Source organism: Nannobrachium achirus (genome assembly GCF_963921795.1).
Source record: "Nannobrachium achirus genome assembly, chromosome: 14".
In the NCBI taxonomy this organism is placed as follows: domain Eukaryota; kingdom Metazoa; phylum Chordata; class Actinopteri; order Myctophiformes; family Myctophidae; genus Nannobrachium; species Nannobrachium achirus.
Window position 1 is genome coordinate 47,795,447 of NC_137821.1, and position 20,000 is coordinate 47,815,446.

Genomic DNA, 20,000 nt, shown 5'->3' on the forward strand with positions numbered 1-20,000 from the left:
GATAAATGCAAAACGAACGGTTTTGGACAAACAAGATTTTCACCCGACAACGACGATATCTGAACTGTCGCTGGAGTAGCGCGAACGTCACCGTCGCCCCCTGCAATGTTGTGGCCCTCGGCTTGGTACCCTAGACATGATTCGGCCCTTGGGGAAAACTAATTGGGGAACGCTGCTCTACACACTTCATCAGAACAGTATAGTATAGTTGTGTTTCTCTGCTGCTTTCTATCTTCCTCCACATTCACTGGAGATCAACAACAATGGCTCAAATACCACTAGTGTTTTGGTTGCCTCTCCTTCTCACACACACACACACGGGCACACGCACACGCACACACGCACACACACACACACACACACACACACACACACACACACACACACACACACACACACACACACCATCAGGGGTCACGTTGTGGCTTTCTTAACCTCGTCCTGTTGGAACTCTGTTCTCAGCGTTCCCAAGTTCCGACGTTCCATTGAGAGGCCGTGAACCGGAGAGCATTCCCTCTCTCTCTCTCTCTCTCTCTCTCTCTGTATTAATGTCTCTCCCTCCCTCTCTCTTTTTCTCTCTCCATATATCTCTCTCATCTCTCTCTCTCTCTCTCTCTCTTTCTCCGTCTCCAACAATACAACACAACATTCCTGTGGCTTCCCCCCGAATTCTGTGTGTGTGTGTGTGTGTGTGTGTGTGTGTGTGTGTGTGTGTGTGTGTGTGTGTGTGTGTGTGTGTGTGTGGGTGCACGCATGTTGTCCATTCTTGAAGAGTCCCACTGGTGACTTTGGACAGAAATACTGCTAAAACAATGCCTTCAACTGGCATGCACACTCGCTCCAAGCACACACACACACACACACACACACAGGGCAGTGCCCAGAGAGAGAGAGAGAGAGAGAGAGAGAGAGTGGGGAATGTTGCGGATGTTGTTTAAAACACTTCCTTTTCTCTGTCCGCTCGTAAAACACTTCAAACACCAGGACATTTCCCACAATGCACTGTGTGAGATGATGTTCCCAGTAAAGCCGACCCCATGCCCTCCTGCCCTCCAAGACGGATGGCCAAGGCCAGTCCAACCCGCTCCCACGCACCTCCACTCAACTCATTTTCACCCCATTCTACAGTTTAAAGCCTCGATCAGAGTCTGCGGTGAAGAGCTATCCACCGCAAATTTTAGGTGGAAAGCTTTCCACCTCAAGTCAGAAAATAAGTGAAGGCCATCATAGTACACCACGGTGGAGTCCTATTCACCGTGACTGACTAGTCTAGATTGACCAATCAGTGAACGGGGTGAAGAGCCTGTCTGTCTCATAGCAAAAACAGAGAGATGTGTCGGGACTCGCGGTGGAAAGCTCTTCACCGCGAGGAATGACGTAACGTTGTAGTTTCAAGACTCAAAAAGACTACACCACGGTGGATAGCCCCGGAGCCGACTCTGATCGAGGCTTAAGTGTCTTCTAAATCAGGGGTCTTTAATGTTTTCAGGCCAAGGACCCCTTAGTTAAGAGAGAGATGAAGCAGGGACCCCCACAAACTTATCATAGATTACATATAGTTTCATCGTTTGACAGCATATTACTGTGTTCTATCCGTCTGTCATTCAATGTTATATGAGATACTCCAATGGTTTCCTGTGTATATAAGCCAAGTGCTTTCCTAGGATCTCCTTTTAGTTGACCGTGTACCAGTGAACTGTACCATCATGACACTGTACCTTTTCCTATGCAAACTTCTAATTAAGTCTTCAATCAATCAATCTATCAATCAATCAAGCAGTCAACCAGAACACTAGTGTATTTTGGGTTCATGTCAATTTGTGTTTTCAGATATTTAACCACTTGAACTGTCAATACTTAATAAACTTGACCTTTCACTCTGCACTTAGTCTGCTCTTTTCCCCCTCTACACCAAAGCTCTTTGCCGAAAATAACGGATCTACAAGCTCAAAACGCCTCGCAGCGCAAGGCGTTGTGAGCTTGTAGATCCGCTATTTTTGGCTAGAGTTCTCAGAATATGGACACTAGTGTTCAAGTTGTTAATATAAAAAGGATTGGAAGATTTGGAGGACCCCGTGTAGTAACTCTGAGGACCCCCTAAGGGTCCCGGCCCCCCTGTTGAAGACCTCTGTTCTAAATCCTTTTTGAAAAACCTATATGTCGCTGCGAGCTTGTATATCTGCTATTTTTCAATATTTAAAGTATAAAATAATTCTAGGCCTAAATGGGTTAACAACCAGTCCAACACGCTCCTCCACGCAACAACCCTATGCTGGAGACCAAGGGGTTCCTCAGGGGTCTGTGCTCGGCCTATATATTTTGTCCCTCTACACCAAATCTTCTTCGCCTATCATCATGCAATGCCCAGGCTATAGGGCAGTGGTTCTCAAAGCTTTTCTTGTCAAGGACCCCCACATTGACACTTAATAGCCCGCGGACCCACATTTGAAAAGATATGCCAGGGACCCCATAAGAGAATTCTTTTACGGCTCTAGCAGTGATTCTGAACCACTATAATTTCAAGGACCCCCATTTGACATAGCCTACAAACCACCATTTAATCTATATTGTAAAATCAATGTTAATTTCTGTGTGACTCTCAGAGTTACAGACCCATAAGGGTCCATTTGGTAACGGTCCAATCTGCATTTAGCAGGGGACCCCCTGGAACTCCCTCAAGGACCCCTGGGGGTCCCCGGCCCCAGACCCATTTTGAGAACCAATGCTATAGTGTTCATGTGGTTATCACCCATTCAACTATATTATGTTCCGCTGCGAAGACCAGTGTGTGCGTGAACACATTTGAAAGTGTGTGCATGCATGCATTCCTATGTGCGTGCATGTGTGCATGTCAACGTGTATGTGCACATGCACGTGTGCGTTAATGTTAAAGTGTGTGCATGTTAAGGTGTGTGTGTGTGTGTGTGTGTGTGTGTGTGTGTGTGTGTGTGTGTGTGCGTGCGTGCGTGCGTGCGTGCGTCTACCTGAAGGTGACATTCCATTTCTTCAGTAGAATCTCTCCATATTGTTCCCTCATCTCCAACAGCATGTCAAACAGCTGAGACACTGGGAAACCATAACCCTGGGGAGAGAGACATAGAGAGAGAGAGAGAGAGAGAGAGAGAGAGAGAGAGAGAGAGAGAGAGAAATTAAACTCATCCTTTGTAGACAAGGCTGTCTAGTTAAAGGGGTACTGTCACTCACTCACTTTAAGAAGTCATCTTAAAATAAAGTTAATATGTTTATGATGTCATTGTGGGAATGCGCAATTATAAGCCAATCAAATTAATTGTCTGAATAGCCTGACTGTATGACTACTTACTGTACTGGTCAGCTGTTGTTGGGGGGCGAGGGGCAGATTATACTGTGACATGAGCTTCAGCCTGTTTCAGACCGTTTTCAGAGAAGCTCATGTCACAGCGTAATCTGCCCCTCAACCCCTTTAGGTGACAGTACCCCTTTAACCACCCCAGAGAGACAGGGTTGCGGGTAAAACGTCCAGCACAGCTGGTCAAAGTGCCCCTGAGCAACACACGAATAGAGGGTATGCTCCTAACATCATCATCATCATACCAGGAAGTTATGCAGGAACGCCTACTGAGTGGCAAAACAAAAAAAAAACTACTTTCTGGCCTTGACAGCCCACACATCCGAACAGAAAAGTCCTGCCTGATTGCATTAAACGACGTTTCACTTTGCCACTCGATTTGCCATTCACACAGAAGAGAAGAGAAGAGAAGAGAAGAGAAGAGAAGAGAAGAGAAGAGAAGAGAAGAGAAGAGAAGAGAAGAGAAGAGGCAGAAATCAGCCATTCCGAGACACCTCATCATTTCATGTTATGCCTCTTGGCCATGCTGTGGTTCATTCATCCAGGCCTTCTCCTCACTTCTCCTCTCACTCGTCCCCGTCCGTTCCTCTGCCTCTCCCCTCAGCCTCTCAGTCCAGAGGGTTGTCAGATAAAAACCTCCAGATTCTCCCAACACGTCTGATGTTTGCTCGAGATTTATTGGAGAGCAATTTCATTTCCACTCTGGGTTTGCAAACATTCGTTTTTATATGCCCGGACCGGAACATAAATCATATGTATTTTGTAAAAACTACAGACCGGAGAATAGAAACATAATATTGTCGTTGTCGGGTGAAAACCTTGTATGTCCAAACCGTTCGTTTTGCATTTTTCATTTTAAAAATGATTCAAACTAGTGAAAACAGCCGATCTACAAGCACACAACGCCTCGCGGTGCGAGGCGTTGTGTGCTTGTAGATCTGCTGTTTTCACTACTTTTGTGCGACGGCCTTGTACGATGAAGCAGGGCTTTACTTTGCAAAAGAACATACCAATTTGAAACTTAGAGATACGAGGTTTCCACCCGACAACGACAATATATACTGTAGGTTGAAGATATCCGCTAACACTGGTGCCAGCTGGTCCGCACATGCTCTGAACAGGGGTCAGATAGGATGTTGTCAAGGCCGGCAAGCCTTACTTATGGCAGTGATTCTTAAAGGATAACTTAGATTTTTTACAACAAGGGTTCATATTTTAGATTGTAATTAGAGAAAAGAAAAAGTGAGCGTTAAAATGTTTTCATTTGCTTTGTTCTATTGTTTTATCGTGTTTACCATGCTAAAATGTGGGGCATGCTTACGCATGGGGGCATGCATACTTTTTAGACACAATAAAGCCAGCAGTTTCTGTATTGCTATTTACAGTAACACTTCTAGTCACATCCAACCATGAAAGGTTGCGTTGTATCTTGGGAATGGGCGTATTCTGTGTAAAATGATATATTTAGCAACTTGTACGCATGCCACCAACCACTGAAGTAAGAATCTCTAAAACAATAGAAAGAAGTAAATGAAATGATTTTAACATTTTTGTCTCAGGGCACCCCCTAAATATCTTTTTAATCCGAGGCACCCCTACGTTATAATTTTCACTCCCTGCACCTTATATTTATAGCATATCGTCGTTGTTGGGTGGAAACCTTGTACGTCCAAAACCGTTCGTTTTGTATTTATCATCTAAAACATTTACTAAACTAGTGGAAACAGCCGATCTACAAGCACACAGGTTGTGTGCTTGTAGATCGGCTGTTTTCACTAGTTTTGTGCGACGGTCTTGTATTATGAAGCAGGGCTTTGCTTTACCAAAAGACGTACAAATTTGAAACTTGGATACACAAGGTTTCTGCCCGATTATGTTGCGAGGAAAACGTTGAGATATTAGCCATTTTGGTTAAAACTGACTGAACATAACTTTGTACTTCAAGTTTAAAATTATACTAGATATTTTTTAAAAGTGTCCAGATGAATTCCAATTGTCAAATTATCTTGTGTGCCCCGTCACCCACTTTGAAAACCCCTGCCATAGAAGCTCTGACCTGACGGTCGGCACGCGCCATAGGCGTGTTACTAGTTGGTAAAACACTAAGATTGTGAAGATCAGCATTGCTGTTGGGCAGAAACCTCTTACAGCATCTCCATGTTAAAGAAAGTAGCTACAATAGCAGATCTACATGCTCATGATGCAAAGCGTTTTGAGGCTGTAGATCGGCTATTGTTGCTACTTTTGTGCCATAAATTCACGAATAAACATATTATGGAGACACAAGGTTTGTACCCGACGGCAGGGCTATGTTAGTGACATTGATTCAAGCCAGAGCACGATCGATTGATTGACTGTTAAAATAAACACGCGCTGGAAATGCAACGCAGTGTTAAAGCGGTCAGATGGGAGGGTTGGCGACCGCACGACTTAAGGGTTGTGGGTCCGCACGAAGGCTCTGAGGAACATCAGCCTCCCGGATAATTAGTGGCCTTGAAGACATTCTGGTTTTGTAGTGTTTTGTTATTTTATACCATGTTTTTAGTTTGCTGTTAACCCATTTAGACAAAAAAAAAAGTCTTTTAGATCCTAACAGTTTTCTGAAAAAACCTATGTTTCTCTGTCAGTGGTTCTCAAACTTTTTCATGTCAAGGACCCCCCGAGAATGCATTTGACCACAGACCCCCATCTGAAAATATTTAGTTCCAGGGACCGAGAGAAAGAAGGATTTGTGTTCCAAATGTCTGTTTAAAAACATATCTACATTCAAAGATTTGCACACATTTTCAAGATTTTTCAAAAATAGCAGATCTACAAGCTCGCAGCACGGCACTGTGAGCTTGTGTATATGCTATTTTTTAAAACCCATTTAGGCCTAGAATTATTGAATGCTTTAACCAGTGAAAAATAGCAGATATAAAAGCTCACAGCACAGCACCGAGTGCCACGCTGCGAGCTTGTATATCTGCTATTTTTGAAAAAGTCATGAAAATGTGTGCAAATCTTTGACTATATGTATTTTCAAAGCGAACATTTGTAACTCAAATTTTGCTTCTGGGTGGTCCTTGGAACTATAATATTTTGAGATGCGGGTCCGTGGCCATTTTGGGGTCCTTCACATGAAAAGGTTTGAGAACCACTGACATAGTAGTCTCTCAAGAACAGACTAACTGAGCTCCAGTTAAGTGAAATGGAACTTTTCTTTGACGATGGCTGGCCAGATTGCTGACATAGAAACATAGGTTTTTCAAAAAAATCTTAGAAGAATCTTATAGATTCGGGTCAAAATTCTAATTTTCACGATTTTTCTAAAATAGCAGATCTACAAGCACTCGGTGCCGCGCTGCGAGCTTGCATATCTGCTATTTTTCAATAGTTAAAGCATACAATAATGATACACAATAACGTGTACCCGGTTTAAATGGGTTAATATTCTTTGACAAAAAAAATGTCCTGCTACTGATTGGAAACTGAAGGTCATCATGAGAACAAAATAAAAAGTTCCATTTATTTTTTCCTCTTTTTCGGTTTCTTCCTTACAGAGACGTCTTGTCTCAGTCTCTCCGTCCAGCAGATTGCAGTGAGAGTTCCAGAGGGCTGTGAGATCACCATCTCTGACGTTTATCTTTTCCCAGAACTGAAGAAAAGGAGCTTTATTTTTGCTCGGCTGGCCGAAGTCCACTTTGAAAACGAGACGACGTGTTATCTATCCCTCCATCCCTTCTTTAACCCTCTTTCCCCCCTCCTTCCATCACAATCACTCTCTCTTTCCGTGCAGGATGACGTGAAAACCTTGCATTTCCAAGCAGGTTGTTGTTGTTTTGCAGAGCGCTACAGATAAACCCGCTGCCGGGCGGGAACCTTTTTACGTCCAAAGCTGTTACTTTTCAACCAACAGAAAAATATCACATAAACCTGTTGCTCCGATGGATCCAGTTGGAGTAGCTTAGTCATGATCTCGATATGCTTTCCACTGAAACTAACAGACAACAGACTTGTACTCGGACTAATGCTGAAAACATAGTGAAATGTACAGATTGTTTGTTCAACAAAGTAGAACGTTGAAATATGGAGATAAGACCTCATGCCTTGAGCTACATTCTATTCCATTCCTTACAGGTAACCTTTATCCCTAAATACCTTTTTTGCTATTTTGAAAAAAATCATTTTAAAGTACTGGTAGTTTAACTAGCCGATCTACATCGACATGCTGTGAGCTTGTAAATTGTCTATTTAAGTATTTAAAAATGTTTTTCAAAATAGTAAATAAAAAGGCAAAGAAGTTTAGGGGCAAAAATAGGGCTGTGTATCTGCTCTCTCTTTGCCATGATTCATTATATCTCCTTCCACATCTTTAGACTTTTAATCCATTAAGCCCAGAGGCAGATTCTAGGAATGGCTTTTAAATCAGTAGCTCAAACTTTCAAGATTTTTCAGAAATTGTTCAAAAGTAACAGATGTACAAGCTTGTTGGCGCGGTGGTTTTAAACGGGTTAAAACCTGGGACGGGACTGCATTCTGGATGCAAGGTTTCTGACCCAACGGTGACCTCATGGAGAGCAGACATTTTAGGAGACCGTTCCCAACAACTGGATCGGGTCCTGGGACATTTCATGAATTAAAAATCAAATTCAAAAAGATTTTCAGCAACAAAAAAAAGAAATAAAAAAAAAGAAATTAGAAAACAGACGTTTAAGAAGAAGTGAAAATAGCCGATCTACAAGCTCACAACGCGGCACAGGCTAAAGAGTTTGGGAAACGCAGTTTCAGGAGATGACCCCTGTATGTGAACTGGGTTCATCGGTCAGTGAGTACGTACACACGCGCGCACACACACACACACACACACACACACACACACACACACACACACACACACACACACACACACACACACACACACACACACACACACACACACACACACACACACAGTGTGATGTTTACCTGTAGTGTGTCGGCGAAGAGAACAATGAGGTTCTTCAGGTCCAGGACCAGGTCAGGATCATCACAGTAGGACTAGAGAGAGACACACAGTGCAGGCATTTAGCTCACACTCTTATTATTATTAATATCATTTAGTAGACACTCTACTCCAGAGAGTAGGCAGAGCGAGCATGTCTGTGTGTGCGTGTGTGTGCGTGTGTGCGTGCGTGCGTGCGTGTGTGTGCGTGCTTACAGAGTGCGTCCTCAGTGCAGCGATGGTCTTGGACAAGGCCAGATCCCACAGCTCCTCCACGTAGGCAGAGTTCACCAGACCATGTGTGGTGTGAAGAACATGATCCTCTACCACGAAGAAACTACACAGAGACAGACACAGAGAGAGAGAGAGAGAGAGAGAGAGAGAGAGAGAGAGAGAGAGAGAGAGAGAGAGAGAGAGAGAGAGAGAGAGAGAGAGAGAGAGGAAAACAAGGGTTCATATCGTCGTTGTCCGATGAAAACCTTGTATGTCCAAAACCGTTCGTTTTGCATTTATCATTTTAAAAATGATTTAAACTAGTGAAAACAGCCGATCTACAAGCACACAACGCCTCGCACCAGGAGGCGTTGTGTGCTTGTAGATCTGCTGTTTTCACTACTTTTGTGAGAGGGCCTTGTATGATGAAGCAGGGCTTTACTTTGCGAAAGAACGTACAAATTTGAAACTTGGAGATACAAGGTTTCCGCCCGACAACGACGATATTTTAGATTGTAATAAGAGAAAATAAAAGATTAGTGTTAAAAATGTTTTAATTTACTGCTTTCTATTTTTTTGGCGATTTTGATTTCAGTGTGTGGGGGCATGCGTGTACGGAAAAATATGTCTTTTTAGACACAATAAGCCAATTTCCAAGATGCACCGCAATCTTTCATGGGCAGATGTGACTTATGGGGGCTAGTAGTGTTAATGTAGAAATAATGGAGTTTAAAAATGCATATTTAGCCACTTGTACGCGATGCCCCAACCACTGAAATCAATCAAAATCGTACGGTAAAATTATTTATTTTACGTTGCTTTTAGTGTTGTGTTTCTTTTGTTGTAAATTACCATCCTACTTGATCATATTACAGCGTCACACACACAAAAAAAAAAAGATCTGATACTTCTTTTCTGACTCTTACAAAGCAACAGTTTTGGACGTATGAGATTTTCAGCCGACAGAGACGATTTAACAGTTGAGGTTTAATATGTATTTGTCATTCAACTACTGTACACTGACAAGAAGATACACTCATGGTTACGCATCGTCACATTTCATACTTGTGGACTTGGGTTAAGTTTGTTATATACTATGTACTATTTGTTTCCGGGTAGCTCAGTCGGTAGAGCACTTGCGCCTTTAGACCACAAGTTCATGGGTTCAATCCCGGGCACCGCCAACTCAGCATTATGAGTAGCATGACTTGGGTGCGGCCAGTTGTACTGTAAGTACTGGGAGCTGATGGTAGGTGTGGTGCACTGTGAAACAGGGACAGAGCTCCCACAGCTGATACCGACAATACTACTCATTTATAACTCTGAGAGTGTACACATGGAACCAAATGGACCCTCACTGTGATCTAACTCTGTGAGTGTACACATGGAACCAAATGGACCCTCACTGTGATCTAACTCTGTGAGTGTACACATGGAACCAAATGGACCCTCACTGTGATCTAACTCTGTGAGTGTACACATGGAACCAAATGGACCCTCACTGTGATCTAACTCTGTGAGTGTACACATGGAACCAAATGGACCCTCACTGTGATCTAACTCTGTGAGTGTACACATGGAACCAAATGGACCCTCACTGTGATCTAACTCTGTGAGTGTACACATGGAACCAAATGGTGGCGGCAGTGGCTCAGGGATAGAATTGCTTTCTTAGAACACCGAGGGTTCCCAGTTCGATCCCGGGCTCCCCCAGAGTTAGTGTCAAGGAGTCCTTGAGCAAGGATCTGTGTAAATGAGTTTGTTTGGATGAGGCCCAGGTGCACAGAACGAGAAACCAAGATCCAAAAAATGAAGGTTTTACTTTCTTCTTGCATAAAAAAATGTAAAGTTCAAAATGTAAATAGACAAAAATGAAAATAATAAACCATGCCTAATGCACCATACCTTAAAACAGGCAATCAGTACAAGTAGAACTTGTACCAAAGGCCTGCTTTACGGCCGGACTACACCAAGAAATGCGCACATACGCGCGTACTGTCCGTGAAGACGCTCGTGTATGCATGAACGCTCCAGGCTACACCAAGGAGGGAGTATATGTGAGGAAGACCAGATAGTCTGTGTACAAAACGCATACGTGTGCTTAAAAAATAGAACCGATCCTATTTTTAGGGAATGCGTATCCGTGGTTCGCGCTATCCGTACGCCTGGTGTAGCCGGCTTAATTGATATACATTGGATCTATCCAAAACGCGCATACGCGCGCGCGCCCCGCATACGCACTGACGTGCGCGAAACGGCTTGGTGTAGTCCGGCCGTTAGGCTTTCTCTCGTAAGTTTATTGTTTTATATTTTGGTCTAATATAGTTTTTTCGACTTTATATTTTTTTGAACATTGTTTTGAACACTCTTGCAAGAAGAAGAATAAATCAGCAATATTGCAATATGTGGTTTGGTCATTGTTCTGTACACCTAGCCCTCATCCAAATAACTCATTTACATGAACCCCTAATTGCGCCCGGTGAGCAGGTTGGTGCCTTGCATGGTTTCATCTGTGTATGAATGTGTGTGTGTGGATAAAGGCACCATATGGAACCAAATGAACCCTTTTTCCATTCATACGATCTGAAGAAGTTATGGGGATTCCTTGAAAGTGAAAAGTATGAGAAGAACCACTGATCCAATACAGTGGAAGGTTTACAAAGAGTCGTCATGCATTTCCTACAGTGTCTGGCCTGTAGAGAGGCCAACGCCAGGGATGGAGGGATGGAGAGAGAGAGAGAGAGGGATGGAGATATGGAGAGAGGGATGGATAGGAATGAAGAGAGAGAAAGAGGGAGAGAGCAAGTCAAACAGCGATGGGAACGAGCACAAACACCATTAACCAATTATCATCCAGACAAAGAGACGCACCAGCGCTGAACGACACTTTCCACTGGTGCAAGATGAGAACACCAGAGTCTGCTGTGTCTGTGTGTGTGTGCGTGTGTGTGTGTGTGCGTGCGTGCGTGCACACTTGTGTGCATGGCTGCTTGGCCTGCCTAAGAGCAATGGAAGGCCTTTGGTCCTGCAGGCAAAATGTCTTTGTGACCATACGTCTCGGTCTGTGTGCACGCGCGCACGTGTGTGTGTGCGTGGTGCGTGTGTGTCTGTCTGGCGGTTGCAGTGTTTGCAGAAGGGTCTGTCCCAGTTAGGCAGACAGGAGGAATAACAACAGTGCGCCAGCCGCATGCCGCACACACTCACGTGCACATGTGCACGCACCCACACACACACACACACACACACACACACACACTAAGGCCATAATGGTGGGATGGAGTGATAGATGAGAGGAAAGAGGGTGGAGGAGAGGAAGGAGGACAGAGGATGTGGGTCGGAGACGAATGGGTGGAAGGAATGGAAGAGACATAGATAGAGAGAGAGAGAGAGAGAGAGAGAGAGAGAGAGAGAGAGGGAGAGAGAGAGCAGGAGTCAGTGGCGTCATTTCAGAAAAAGCTAAGGTATGGCAACATGACTGGTGTCTTGCACGCGCGCAGACACCAGTCATGTTGCCATACCTTAGCAACAGGCATGACACATTTATTTTATTTTTTCTTCCGTTTCCGTAACTTTTATTTTCCCCCCCTGGACCCAGGGTATGGCAGCTGCATACCCCTGCCATACCCAATTGACGACCCTGGCAGGAGTGAAGGTGAAGAAGGGATGGAGAGAATGGAGAGAGAGAGAGAGAACAGTGATGTAAGAGGTGAAAGGGAAAGGGAGGACAGGAGAGGAGAGGAGAGGAATGGAGGGATAATGAAAGGATGGCAGGCCCGTCGGGGCGGGGTCCACAGTGCTGTCAGCAGCGTTCTGCCATGCATCTGCATGGTAAAGAATAGAGATGCTCTTCTTCTTTTTCTTCTTCCCAGGGCCCGCCTGCTGTCTCAGCAACACTGCAGATGTTTTCCGGCGAGCGATGGAAAATATACTCACACACGTTTTAAACTTAACCCATTTAGAATGGGTACATATTATAGTGTATCATTATTTTATGCTTTAACTATTGAAAAACAGCAGATATACAAGCTCACAGGGCGGCACCGAGTGCCGCGCTGCGAGCTTGTAGACCTGCTATTTTTGAAGAATCCTGAAAATTCGAAGTGTCTTTTGAATCCTTCTAAGGTTTTTTGAAAAACCTGTGTTTCTACGTCAGCAATCTGGCCAGCCATCGTCAAAGAAAAGGTCCTTTTCACTTAACTGGAGCTCAGTTAGTCTGTTCTTGAGAGACTACTATGTCAGTGGTTGTGGTTCTCAAACTTTTTCATGTGAAGGACCCCCAAAATGATATCTATTTGGCCACGGACCCCCATGTATATCTGCTTTTCACTGGTTAAAGCATTCAATAATTCTAGGCCTAAATGGGTTAAACTTAAAGTAAAAGTATCAATTAAGTAGAAGACACAGTATTCAAAATGCACTCGAGTGAAAGTCGGCATCAAGATTGACGTGCCAAAAGTAAAAATACTCATTGTGCAGAAAGTCCCATTTCCCTATCGTTTGAAAATAGCCGATCTACAAGCTATTTTCAAACAGCCTTTCTGCCATATATCTGCATGGTAAAGATGGTCTTCTCCCCAGGGCCCCACCTTGTGTTGCAACGCTCTTGCAGCTGGTGTATACTGTATACTGTATATGTAGTGTATTTTAAAAACTCATTTAGTGCTCCAGACATGAACTGGTTAAAATGTCCAAGCTGCCGTTCGCAGGCTCCGTCTGCGGCCAGTCTCTTATTTTGAAGGCCGGAAGTAGATTGCGCAAACAATTCCTTTTTGACGACCCTTTTTTTTTTACCCGGAAGTCTTGTCGTCCAATGTGTACACAGTAATGGCGGATCGATGCCTTTCAGCTTGTACTATTTTAGCGAGAATCCAATGCCATCCTTGGCATCAAAAGTGTTTTTTGGAGAAAATGGACATCAAAGATGAGATAGACCGTTGGCTTCCATGTTAAGGGATCACTATTGTGTGCACGTGGATGCACGATGATGATGAAGAATCGGCGAGTCCACCCGTGCCAGCACTTTCCAACGGACGGTACGTAGCCCTTGCCAGCTTTACTGTATATACAGTATATTTCGCGAGTATTCGCGGGATCGGCACTCTAAATACTCGAGTATTTTTCGCGAGTATTCTCGGGATCGGCTATGAATGAGTTAACACCCAGGGCCAGCGATTCCAAACCTTTTGGCCAGGATCCACTGGTGGGCCCCCAAACACTTGTAAAATCAAGGTTTTAATGATAATGAAAAAAGAAAGAAAGTTTTCTTTGCTGTATGTCACTCCCCGATTCTCTCTCCCAGTTTGCTTTTCATACTTCCCTGTAACCTTAAAGGACAACTCCGCCCTAAATCACTTCTAGGCTCATTTTCCTACTTAAATTGATCCAAAATGACTGTCCATGGGGTCTATTAGGCACAAATGCCCCTGTTGTCCAGTTTCCCCAGCAGAACCCAGCAGCTCTCATAGCATAGAGTGGAGCCTATAAGCCTATTGCTTTTATACTATTTGTTGTAGTCAAAACTGTTTATATTTTTCATGAATGTGTTACTAGTTGTCATTACAAACACATCCATGCCATCGTTGTCCCACACAAGCCATCACACTCTGCTAAACAGATAGTATGCTTTTATCTGTTTTGCCAAGTCCCGGAAAAGATGCCATGTGATTGGCCAGTACAGTCACTTTGATTGGCAGTTGTGCCGAATTCTCACCCCAAAACATGATTTATGAGATTGTGCTGGCTTGTGTGGGACAACCAAGGCATGGATGTGTTTGTAATGACAACTAGTAACACATTCATGAAAAATAAATCACCTTTGACCACAACACATAGTATAATAGCGATAGGCTTATAGGCTCCACTCTATGCTAGGAGAGCTGCTGGGTTCTGCTGGGGGAAATGGACAACAGGGGCATTTGTGCCTAATAGACCCCATGGACAGTCATTTTGGATCAATATAAGTAGAAAAATGAGCCTAGAAGTGATTTCGGGCGGAGTTGTCCTTTAACTGCTGTGCTGCCTCTGCGACTGCATTTCCCCTGTGGTATACTAAAGGTATCTACTATCTATCTATACATACTGTACATACTATGGACTATGGACTATCAATGAATGTAGAAAAAGGCGCCTCTGAATGCAATGATTTGAGGTTGTCAAACTGTTGTTGTTTTTTTGCATAATCGTTCACCTTCTTGATTCACCCCTCCCCCATATCTCTTTCTCTCTGAAGAATAAACAATGAGTGGATGGATGAACTTACCCCACTATTTGATTGAAGTACCTCCTGTATCCTTCTAGAGTTTCATGCTGCAATGTGGAGGTAAAGGAAAAGATAGACAGACAGACATAGAAGGAAGAAAAAAAAGAAGAGTACAGTAGACAAGGAATATGGTATATTACTGGTGACACTGTATATTCCATATAATATTGTGTAATTAAAGTAATTAGTATAGTTATAAACTCAAGGGTCTGTGTGTGTGTGTTTCAGATAGGAGGGCGTTGGGGAAGGGTACGTGTAGTTAGGATTGTGTGACAGACAGACACACACTTGTACGCACACGCGCGCGCACACACACACACACACACACACACACACACACACACACACACACACACACACACACACACACACACACACACACACACACACACACACACACACACACACACACACACACACACACACACACACACACACAGTGAGTGAGGGTCATACCATGTTAGAGTGAGGTTGCAGCACAAGGCGAGCCTGTTTCCTCCTCTGCTTTCTGTAGTAGCTTTCAAACTCATCACGTAAGCCCTGCACATACAGTAACACAACACACACACATGAGGCTGGACCCATACACTGTAAGCCCCTTTTGGACTGCAGCTTTAGCACCGCACCACACCACACCACACCACATAAAAATATCTACATTTTCCATTACACAAAAGTACCCCTATCGGTAAGAAACAAATTTACCCTTTTAACTGTGATTATAATACAATATAAATAAAACTAAAACTACCCTAAAGCCTAAATGATCTATTATCTATGTATTACAACAATATCCTGGTGGTCTAAATGAAAAGTCAGTGAGTGATCAGTCATTATGAAGTGTTTGGCCCTGTTTGGCCTAGCTAAGAACTACTATAGATTGGATACTTTTTTAGTACCACGATTAGTACCACTTTCACACCACTCAGCCCAGATCCTTGTAGCAGAAAAACCTGGCACAAGTGGGCGGTGTGGTGTGGAGTTGGGCCAGTGGAAAAGGGGCTATAGAGACATAGTGATGATAGGGAGCCAAGAGATACGCCAACACTGTACAATAGCGACGCTGCCAACTCCCTGTGCGCCGCACAGGCGGCAAGCGTTCGCTGGTGGAATTGAAGCCAATGCACGTACTGTAAGTGATGAAAACACTGCAGTGTGTCATTAAATGCTATGGTTGCTGACGGTTGCTGACTATAATATACAGTAAGCTAACGGTCATGTGAAGCTCGATCAATTGATTCCCTATTGATTCCCACTCCTATTGATTCCCACTCCCATTGATTCCCTACTGATTCCCACTCCCATTGATTCCCAATTGATTCCCTATCAATTTCCTATCCCTGCCATTTCCAATGGCAGCAGAAAAGTTACCCTATCCTGGTTAATAAACCAGACCGCACAACACCACCCCGTGGTGTAGTGTGGTCTGGAGCCTCACAATTGAGAATCCATTTCCACCAGCCACCAGATAGGGTTAGCCAATCAGGGCTGTAGGCTGTGTGGACACAAAAACATTCCCCCCTCCCCCTCCCCTCTATGACAGACTTCAAACAGGTAGTTGTCTTTGAAGTTTCATTGATTAGAGGGATCACTAACGTGGTTTCTTATTGTACAACCCCTTTGAAGTTCAAAAGGAGCAATTAAGAGCTCACCAGGCTTTCAGAAATGGAATCTCGCGGTTACTTTTAGTCATCAACACTGTGACCCTGCACTGCAATAGTACACACACACACACACACACACACACACACACACACACACACACACACACACACACACACACACACACACACACACACACACACACACACACACACACACACACACACACACACACACACACACACACACACACACACACACACACCTTCCTACATTTATCAGCTGAAAAACTGATCTCTCTCTCTCTCTCTCTCTCTATCTCTCTCTCTCTCTCTCTCTCTCTCTCTCTCTCTCTCTCTCTGAGAGGAGGCCTATCTGAGGACTCAGATAGTCAGACCAGGACCCACAGTCCTCAGTGGACCCCCAGATAAGGCCCTGTGGTCTGGGGAGATAAATGGACACAGACCCTCCTGTCTGGACCAGACCACCAGAGCGCACCTAGATAGAGGGGGTGTCTGTTATGTTCTATCACTGTGTGTGCAATCAAGTGCGGGTGGGTGTATGTATGTGTGTGTGTGTGTGTGTGTGTGTGTGTGTGTGTGTGTGTGTGTGTGTGTGTGTGTGTGTGTGTGTGTGTGTGTGTGTGTGTGTGTGTGTGTGTGGTGACCTCTAACTCTCTATCAAGTGTGATATAGGATTGATAGGAACATCAATGGACATTCAGTCAAAATTGCTGCAAGCTTTTGGCCTCCTTCTCCAGAAGGAGGTCACATTATTCCCCTCCAGCACCTCAATTTAGGCCTGAACGCAGATCCGTGTCACTTTAGATTTGCACCACTTTAACCATTATTTTATGCTTTAAAGTTATACCATGTAACTTTTTTTATAAAACAAATCTTAAAATTGTCCTAACTGTTAAATCGCTAAAGTTTTAGAACCCCCACTCCCTTATTTTCAGCTTCTGAAGCCTTCTCTTTATATGTTTTCTACTTAGCCGTGACAGGGGCGGGATTTCCCGGCAAAATTACGTCATCACACTACCGGCCAATCACAGCGAGGGTTATACACTGCCGGCCAATCACAGCGCATCTTGAAGTGGGGTCGCCATATTTGTAGTCGCCCGTGTGTCTCTATACTCAAAAGGTAATCTCGCCTACCAGGCAGGGTGAAGGAGTCCGTTTCTCCGGAATGCCTGAACGCACAGGAACCAGGGACCCCTCTAAAGATAGCTCTCGGCGAGGTGGAGGCAGACGCGGGGGTGTGAAGGTACGAAAAACGGCCGAAAGACACGGACGCGACCGCGGTTTGCTATAGGGCTAATGACCACTAGTTGAGCATCTTACACAGTATAGCTTTAACTATAAAAAAAAATTAGCAGATCTACAAGCTCACAGCGCTGCAAGCTTCTAGATCTGCTATTTTCGAAAAATCATGAACATTTGTGCAAGTCTTCGAAAATGTTTGACCCGATTCTATAAATGTCTTCTAAATCCTTCTTCTAAATCAGTGGTTTCATGACAAGGACCCCCAAAATGACATGTATTTGGCCACGGACCCCCATCTCAAAATATGTTGCTCCAGGGGCCACCCAGAAGCAAATATTTGAGTTACAAACGTTCGCTTTTAAAACGATTATTCAAAGAAGGCAAATAGCAGATCTATTGTATGTATTGTATCTGCTATTTTTCAATAGTTAAAGCATTACATTATTCTAGGCCTAAATTACTTAAAGCTGCACTATGTAACATTCCTCTTCTACCCGGATTTGAACCCGCTTTCCGGTGCTGAAAGTTTTACCATTGAGCTAATAGAGCTGCCCTGCTTGCTCAGGGGATAAACAGACTCCTGACCATCAGGTCAACATTTGTGTCAGATACTGTGTCTATAGAGTGCATGCGCGTGACATAATCATCATACCTGGAAGTTATGAGGGGAAAGTCTTTCATTCATTAAATGAGCTACAGTTGTGCTAGAAATGATTCAACCCCCTCTGAACAAAATGTTCATCAGTGTAGCCACTGTGCCTTTAACTTGTGAACGATGCTCAGAATCGTACTTTTTGGAATTCTTTGCAATTGTTTTGATTCCTTTTCTGTACAAAGCAATGATCTCTTCTCTGAACTTCTCTGACCATTCCTTAGATTTAGCCAAGTTTCCATGTGCTCTAATCAAAGTCAACAAGTCAATAAACTTCTAGTCAGGCCAGATTGCACATCTGATGCAACTATTTAAGCCCTTGATTAGTCGATTGCAGTTGATTACAGATGCTTTCAGGTGTAATTAAGAGTTGAATAATTGAAAGTGAAAGTGGCATTTAGCATTGAATTTGGAACACAACACACCAAATGTTACTTTTGTTGAGCTATTGACATTGTTCTTGTATGATGTATTTATTTCATTCAGTTGTCAGTTTGTGAATTTAGCCAATAAACCAAATTTGCAGAGGGTGGTTGAATAATTGTGTGCACTACCGTATATGGTTTGTTTCACCGTTCTAGGGATAATCATATAAAACAAAACAAAAAACAAAGAGAAACATTACTTAATGAAAAGCAATCCCCAAAAACGAATAAAACTAAATGAGCCAAACTGACCTCGCTGCAAAACAATGTCCATTCAAACAGCCACAAAAACACCACTTCATCAAAAAGCTCGGATCTCAGAGGGCACGTTGTCGCTCTGTTATCTTTAACAGTCTTAGAGGTTTTCTACAAAGGGCTGTTTTTTTTTTAAAGGCCTGACTCAAAGACAATATCTGTTGAAAACACTCGCCTCAGACACGCGAACCGTAGATATTCAACGAGCTTTGACCCTGAGTCTCGGCGGACGCGGATGGATTTGGACACAAACAAGTTGTTTTTGAGGTGACAGAGCTTGCGTTCGCCACCTCCTCTTAGCTTCCTGTTTGACCCTCCAGCTAAAACAATGCGTATTGTACCCTAGCAGTCCCTATTCTGGGCTTGTCATAATAGGTGAACTTTTTTGGGGGCGAAGAAATTGGCTAACGTTCACACTGAAAACAAATGATGTGCAAGCTCCCGACAAGTCACAACGTGACACTTTGCACGCTTGTAGATTGGATATTTTTTTGGCGAAGAGACTTGGTGTAGAGGGAAAGAAAAGTAGGGGTCCAAAAGTAGGGAACCAGGGTCAACAAAGTATATATTGTAGGGCAAGGGTCCTCAACGGGTTTCAGGCCAAGGACCCCTTAGGGCCAATGCATACTCCACTTTTAGAGACAAACTTATTTTGGTTCGGCTCGGTCCAAACTACAATGTGACGTCATTCAGAGGTTTGGGGGAGCGTACAGTCATTAATTCGGCTGTTCGGTGCCACCTAGATTTTGTGACTCCCCGAATCAAAATAAATGTGGCTCTAACAGTGGAGTACAGTATGCATCGGCCCTTACCTGGAAACAGGGACTTGGACGTTCCACTCGTTCCACCAAGTTTTGGTTCCCGCTGATTCTAGAAGCACCAAACTACGTTTTTAACAACTTTTATCTCCACCTGGTTGAACTCTCTCACTGCAAATGTCTGTTAACCGTTATGAGAGTTATGAGACTGGCAAAGTGATTCAGCAGGTCTGTTTATTGACCTGGCCTATTGCAAATCGCTCTGGATTAAAGCTTCATT

General features: G+C 43.8%; 1 protein-coding gene across 1 annotated transcript in view; it reads right to left on the reverse strand.

Moving 5' to 3' along the window:
• The window catches only part of exoc6b (exocyst complex component 6B), a 204,457-nt gene that overhangs the window by 96,938 nt on the left and 87,519 nt on the right, over positions 1 to 20,000 (reverse strand). Inside the window, exons 9-13 of the mRNA XM_080741978.1 lie at positions 15,220 to 15,303; positions 14,764 to 14,810; positions 8,508 to 8,628; positions 8,276 to 8,347; positions 2,985 to 3,082 (exon numbers count right to left, since the gene is read on the reverse strand). Of these exons, the coding sequence (XP_080598104.1) occupies positions 2,985 to 3,082; positions 8,276 to 8,347; positions 8,508 to 8,628; positions 14,764 to 14,810; positions 15,220 to 15,303 (422 nt within the window). The remainder of the gene's footprint in view (positions 1 to 2,984; positions 3,083 to 8,275; positions 8,348 to 8,507; positions 8,629 to 14,763; positions 14,811 to 15,219; positions 15,304 to 20,000) is intronic.